This window comes from Peromyscus leucopus, chromosome 3 (genome assembly GCF_004664715.2).
Source record: "Peromyscus leucopus breed LL Stock chromosome 3, UCI_PerLeu_2.1, whole genome shotgun sequence".
NCBI classification, from domain to species: Eukaryota; Metazoa; Chordata; class Mammalia; order Rodentia; family Cricetidae; genus Peromyscus; species Peromyscus leucopus.
In genome coordinates this window covers 122,621,708-122,628,961 of record NC_051065.1, presented here as the reverse complement: position 1 = coordinate 122,628,961, position 7,254 = coordinate 122,621,708, and the positions used below count along the sequence as shown (strand labels likewise).

General features: G+C 39.3%; 1 protein-coding gene across 1 annotated transcript in view; it reads left to right on the top strand.

The window, feature by feature from the left end:
• Positions 1 to 1,039: 1,039 nt before the first annotated feature.
• The window catches only part of Il5ra (interleukin 5 receptor subunit alpha), a 32,353-nt gene continuing 26,138 nt past the window's right edge, over positions 1,040 to 7,254 (top strand). The window contains exons 1-5 of the mRNA XM_028886671.2: positions 1,040 to 1,112; positions 2,625 to 2,770; positions 4,039 to 4,177; positions 6,548 to 6,701; positions 6,778 to 6,965. Coding sequence (XP_028742504.1) covers positions 1,040 to 1,112; positions 2,625 to 2,770; positions 4,039 to 4,177; positions 6,548 to 6,701; positions 6,778 to 6,965 — 700 coding nt within the window. The remainder of the gene's footprint in view (positions 1,113 to 2,624; positions 2,771 to 4,038; positions 4,178 to 6,547; positions 6,702 to 6,777; positions 6,966 to 7,254) is intronic.

The following is a 7,254-nucleotide window of genomic DNA, read 5'->3' as shown; positions in this document are numbered from 1 at the left end:
TTTTTGAGACAGGGTTTCTCTGTGTAGCTTTGCGCCTTTCCTGGAACTCACTTGGTAGACCAGGCTGGCCTCGAACTCACAGAGATCCGCCTGGCTCTGCCTCCCGAGTGCTGGGATTAAAGGCGTGCGCCACCACCGCCCGGCTCTAGATCTTTAATCTACAGGTCCCAGCAGGAGCTGTGGCATTCCCCTTTGAACTCAAGGTCTGAGACCCTCTGCTTTTACTCATTCCCTTAACCCAACATTCTACATTCCATCCATCTCATTGTCAAGTTGTTTTCTGGAGGGAGAAATACTTATACTTTTTCTAAGTGTCTGATCATGTTCTTTGTCTGCCCCCTGTCCTGTTCTCATTTGGGTCCTTAAGACTATAAATCATCTTCCCCCAAACTCAAAGTATCACAAATTTATTCCAGACTTTAAATGGAAGTTTATGTTTCTCACACTACAAATTGTTATCAATGTAAGTTTCTTGTCACATTGACTTGAAGGGGAAGGGTGGTGGGATCAAACCTAGGACCTCCTACGTAACACTCGACCACCAAGCCCCTAATTTAAAAACATATGAACGAAATCGGTAGTGTTCATTTGTTATTAATTACTTAGAACTTTTCCCATCCTGAGGCCTGCTCTACTGTCCTGAATATCAATCGTCTGCTGTTTTCTTCTTTTTCTTCTACCGCTACGCGTTTGCTCAGTGGACTCTAGTGGAATCTCTGCTTGTGTGTATTGTGAACTTTAATTCACCCTCTGTGAGTCAAAACAGAAGTCTCTTTGCACCTATTGTGCCCCAGACACATCACACCTTTTAATTAATTACTAATTTACATGTCATTCTGTCCCAACAGATGATTCTACAACCCAAGAGCAAAGCCCCATATGTTTGCATTCCCAGCAAGCAAAAGAGATAGATTATAAGCAGTTGCTAGGTGACCCACTGACTGATCTCAAGTTAGAAAGTAGCTGCCAGCTTTCCTTAGAAATGACAATGCGATGATTTGGAATTTGTCTTCCATGTTTCCCATAGGATTTGACCATCATGCAGCCTATGTTACTAATCCTTGTGGGGGCTTGGACAACACTGCAAGCTGACTTGCTTTCTGATAAGAAGGGTAAGGATTGTCTATCCAATAATGTCTGTTTTTGTTAAAGTATATTATAAAAAACAGTAATGGAATTTTCTCCAAAATAAGCATTCAGTTGGGAAGTTTTTTATAAAACAGTATAACTCTTGAGATTTAAGAAATCAGTGTGGGCAGAAATGTAAATTCTATACTTCAGTGAAAAATTCAATTCTAAGAGTATATATGGGTGTCGTGGAAGAAGGCAGCCTCTAGAGGCCATATTTAGGACCCCCATTTCCACTGGGAATTTCACAAAAGGCCTCACAAGAAGCAAGAATAAACTTCTACCATTTTTCTTTTCTTTTTTGCCCCTGAAACTCGTTGATCTAAGGGTTTAGTATGATGATGGGGGTTAAGAGGGGAAAACTGTTTGATGGCACCAGCCCAGCTCTATCTCGAATTCTCTATGAAGATGGTATTCTATCTTGGTACTGCCCAGCACATAGCCACTGTCCACATAAGCACCAAGCAGTTGAAATGTACACAGTGCAGCTAGAGCAATGAACTTTGGGGGTTAGTTAGCTAATTTAGATCTGAAAAGCCACAGTAGCCAGTGGCTGTTGGAATAAAGGTGAACTACACAAGCGGTCCTGGAAACCCTTGCATGTCAAACACAGGTGCGGAGTTATGAAGGGCTTTTAAAGGTCAATGGAAAACACTGACAATTTAGAAAATGAATAAATTAAAGATTATGTGTTTCACAATGTATAGTGTTGCCTGAGTTTGGATGAAAAATTTTAAGAAGTTGTTTAGACACACGCCAGAAAAAAATAACAGAATAAGACATGAATTGAAAAGTTTTACTTTCTTCTTTTTGCTCATTGTGTTTTACAGTATTTCTACAATGAGTACTGAGTCCTTAATTTAAAAAATATTTTACCTTGAAAGCAAATCCTTTTTTTCTACTCAAATACTTTAGATATGGCTAATAATGAAAAATAAATACATTTTACATTGTGAATCATTGATCTTACAAATAAGTAGGTACTTTTATGCAATAGAAACCAGATGTCCATGAGACAATTGTTTTCACGTTTGATATATGCTGCCCCCAACCCCCAGTGTGTTCTATTTATCTTCTATACTCCTGTGAAAAGGAAAGAAGAGGGATTAGAAGTCCAGAAATTGTTATCACATCCCATCCACTGATTATGATGCTTATTGTAAAAACTACACCTTTAATGAATAACAATATGGTAGATTGTTCATATTCAATAAAACCATGTGAAAGTTACAGGTAGTGCCTGGATGATGAACTAGCAATCATTTTAAAGAAACTTTTGCCAAATTACTTCTGTATCATATATTCTAATAAGCCACAACAAACCAGTATGTTACTTAAGAAAATAATTAAAATCTGTTAAAGACTGGGAATATAACTCAGGGGTAACATATCTGTCCCATATTCCCCGGCCCTGAGTTTCACCCCCAGCACCATACACAAAATGGACAATTGAACATTGTATCATTTTTGTTTGTTGTTGTTTTTTGAATCAATAGTTTTACTTCTACCACCTGTCAATTTTACTGTTAAAGCCATTGGATTAGCGCAAGTTCTTTTACACTGGGCCCCAAATCCTGACCAAGAGCAAAGAAATATTGATCTACAATATCATGTGAAAATAAGTGCTCCACAAGAAGATGAGGTAAGTGCTGGGTCTGATGAAAACAAAACAAAACAAAACAAAAACCAAACAAACTGAGAGTGAATATTCATTTTTTTAAATTGCATTTTTCTTCATGAAGTGAAATTCTTCATAAAGAACATCCAATTACTAAAGATCTTCTTGTATTACCAGTAGGATCCATAAAGTGAATTAGACACATGCTTATTATTCAAAATGAAACAGTAGCATAGAAGGCTTTACTTCGAGGAAAGTCCTCTCTCTCTCTCTCTCCCTCCCTCCCCTCCTCCCTCCCCCTCTCTCTAGTGTGTATGTGTGTGTGTGTGTGTGTGTGAGAGAGAGAGAGAGAGAGAGAGAGAGAGAGAGAGAGAGAGAGAGAGAGAGAGAGAGAGAGATGTACATGTGTTTTATGCACTTGTTAGTGTAGGTCTGTGTACATGCACGGTGGCTAGGTATGCAGGGGTATGAAGGCCACAGGTTGACGCTTTCCTTGATCCTTCTCCAAGACCTTTTGTTTTTGAGAGAAGCCTCTCCTTCAATTGCAAGATCATCAATTTGACTAGGCTTCAGGGATCCACCTCTCCGCACTACCCCAGTGTTGGGGCTACAGGTGCATGTTGCCATGTGCCTTGAATTTTACATGTGTTTTGGGGACCCAGACTCAAGTCATTGTGCTCACACAACAGTGACTTTATTGATTCAGCCATCTTCCCAGACTATTTACCAACTTTTGAAGGGTAATGTATTTGATAGTACTGTTTACTTATCTCCTAAAATGTCAATAAAACTAGAAGAAAGTCATGAACAGAATGGTACAAGGGAGCAGTACAGGGTCAGAAAACCCAAGGTAAAGGCCAAGTTCATTCACTACCTTGTTTATATTCTCAGGTCTTGAGTTGATTTCTCAGGTTTATGCTAGGGATGTGCTAACACACCTACTGCTCATCATGCTTGTAGTAAGGTGAAAGAAAGGAACATGTGATTTGTACTAACCATTTTGGAGTAAATATAAAATTTTAAAGAATTTTCTGTCCAGAAGGTGCTCCTAGAGAGGAGACTAGCATTAATGATGAGAATCAAAGGCAACTTGAGCTTTAATTACAATATTGTGTTTGTTATTGGAATATGTTCATGTGTCATTGAGAAACTATATTAATATTATGATGCCCCTTTTCTAAGAAAATTACTTCATACCATTTTATTTGTTATCATTTTCAAAGTGGAGTAAAAGGCCTATTTGATTGATGTTGTTTTCTGTTACATACCATGACTGGCGGGTTTTATTTTAGTATAACACCAGGAAGACTGAAAGCAAATATGTGGCCCCCCTTCATGATGGCTTTGCAGCTAGTGTGAGGAGCATCCTATGGAGAAGCCACTCTTTCCTGGCCAGCAGTTGGGTTTCTGCTGAACTCAAAGCTCCATCAGGTAAAGGAGACATGGGACATCTAAATTTCATATTTTACACTTCTCAGAATGGGAAAGAGCCTCTTTTCTTTAGCCCGGCACCATACCATCCAATCTCCTTTTAATCTTTCATAGCACCCACATTCCAATCATAGCTTTCATAAGGCCATCCAGGTCCACCTGTGGCACCCCTGCAAGCACACCCCTGTATCTACACTGGGAGCTGCGGCTTCTGATACACATAAGCAGAGATAGATCTGTTTAAACATTTTAACACAGAGTGACACAAACACAAGATGGAAAAAACAAAGGAGGAGACAGGCCATCAGACCCTGGGATATGTGACTTCCTAAATCATATATGTTTTAGCCCCATATCTATGAGTGTTTTTCAAATCTTTCTTCTAGCCACATCATTGGAGAAGATCCTGCCTCCTGTATTATTAGTCAGCTTTCTTTTTACTATAACAAATATGTAAGATAATACACTTATTTTGGTTTCTGGTTTGGGTGGGGGTTTCCACCCATGACCTGTCAGGCCTATTTTTAGTCCATTTAACAACACAGCATATCCTTCCAGAAGCAGGTGGTAGAGGTCTAGAGCCAGGAAGCAAGGGGAGGCATAAAAAGGGCAAGGCCCTACTGTCTATCCCCTTTACAGATGTGTCTCCAAAGACCTCCCCAAAGACCCCAACTCAGGCAGGGCTCTCCACTTCCCAACTACACCATGAGCTGCACAGCAAAGTCTTTAACAAATAGAACCTGGGGCACACTTAACCAAAAAAACCTGAACTGTGTTGGTAACAACACAGATGTGTGCATTTACTCATCATTTTCCAGTGGCTTGACCCTAAATAAGAAGTGTACTTCAAGGAATATAGATATACATATGGGCCATTGTGTACCTTGCATTAAGCCATTATTTCACATCTACTGAACAACTGAACTTCCTCTATGTGGTTTTCCTTTCAGTGTTAAGTTTCTGCAGTTCTAATTATTCCCTTAGTACCACCGCCCAATACATGCTTACTCACTAACCAAGTGAAAATCCATACTGAATTATGTCTTGGATTGGAACTGGGAAACTGATGACTTACTTTGACATGACATAGACTGTGCAGATGTTTAGTATGTGGACACATGTATGTGCAGAGTGAGGAGAGAAGCCCTATATCCATAGGCTCCACATTTATCTTTTCAACTAAATGTGGATCAAAAGCATTCTACTAAAAAAGCATTGAAGCATCTACACTGTTCATGAACAGATTGTTTCATGCCATTATTCTAAATAACACAGTCTAACAATTATTTACTAAGCACTTACGTTAAGTATTCCAAGTTCACTAGAAAGGATTTATACTAAACCAGAGGCTGTGTAAGCCATATGCAAGATGGCATCATATAAGAGACCTGAGCATCTGAAGGTTTTAGTATGGGAGGAAAGTTCTGGAACAAATGCTACAGATACAGAGGCATGATTTTATAGATACATATGTGTCTATATCATATATAATATGCATGTATGTATCATAAGGCAAACTAACCAGTTTTCTGTCTCCAAATTCCAAATGGCAATAGGAAGCTCTCTCCTCTCACCCTTTCCCTCTGTCCAATGAAAGACGCTTGATGACAGTGATAAAAATTAGTCTATAGCTGTTTTAAGAAAAAATAAAAACCCTTCCATTATTCAGGGTTTCCTCTTTAGGAAGGTTATTCCTGACCCTAGCCTCGAAAATACTCTTCCCCCCTTCTTTGTTTGATAGAGTGTTCTGGGTAGCACAAACATAATTTGGGGGGAAATCCAGTGCAAACAAAGATTGGAATCTTAGATTTTAAGTTATGGTATGTTAAGGAGATTGGCAAGCTGTTGTACATTGGTCTCTAATATAATGGTAAGATCTTGGGGTATTGCCAAAATGCATCCCTGAGCAGTAATCCATGCGATTCTTGAGACATAGATGCTAAGGAATGGCTGATATAATCTAAGAGGGAAGGGGATTCTGGAGAGATTCCTTGACCTAGCCTCTCATTTACAGCAGGAAAAACTGGAATTCAGGCAGCATTTGGGGAAATCCCTCACAGTCAGGTAGTGACAAGTATAGTATTAGAGTGCTCAAGTTGTTAGACACATGACACTAGACTTGAACTTTCAGACATCCGTCTCACTGACTCACCTCCACAGCTTCATCTACAATAGCTGAAAAGTTCTTTCATGTCAAAACCCGAGGCTTTATAGCTTTAGTTTCATTTCTCCAGTAAATTTGCCCTTTGCAAATGAGTTTCTATAATTGAATGTTTGTGGTCACTCACAATCAATAGTATCTCAAACAAAAGCACAAAATTCATAAACCATCATGGCAATGTTTTGTTCTTTTTATCTGTGGTCCCCTAGGGTCTTCTGGAACCTCGGTTATGAATTTAACTTGTACCACAAACACTGTTGTGAGTAGTCACACCCACTTAAGGCCATACCAAGTGTCTCTTCGCTGCACCTGGCTTGTTGGCAAGGATGCCCCTGAGGACACACAATATTTCCTATACTACAGGTCAGTATCTATTTTTACTTATGCAAATTATCCATTTCCTCTTCCCTTATAAAAACTCATGGGTGTTGCAATTTAGGTTTGGTGTCTGGACTGAAGAATGCCAGGAATACAGCAGAGATGCACTGGACAGAAATACTGCATGCTGGTTTCCCAGGACATTTATCAACAGCAAAGGGTTTGAGCAGCTTGCAGTGCATATTAATGGCTCAAGCAAGCATGCTGCAATCAAGCCCTTTGATCAGCTGTTCACTCCACATGCCATTGGTAAGACACTAATCCCAACATTGGAATAATGGAATAGTAGAATCTTTGCATTGTAAAGGGTCTTGCTACCTTTTAAATATTGAACAATCATGCAATCAATATGAGGGGAAAAAAAACCAAGATAGGCATCCCAAGTTTAATTCTACATAATTGCTGCATGACTTGGCAATGTAGGGAACTGTCCTGAGAGTAGGAAGATGTTTAGTGGTCTTCTTGGCACCTATCTATTAGTTATCTAACTCTTATCTTCCCTACTTGTTCCTTCTCCTGAGCTGTCATGAAATCAGAT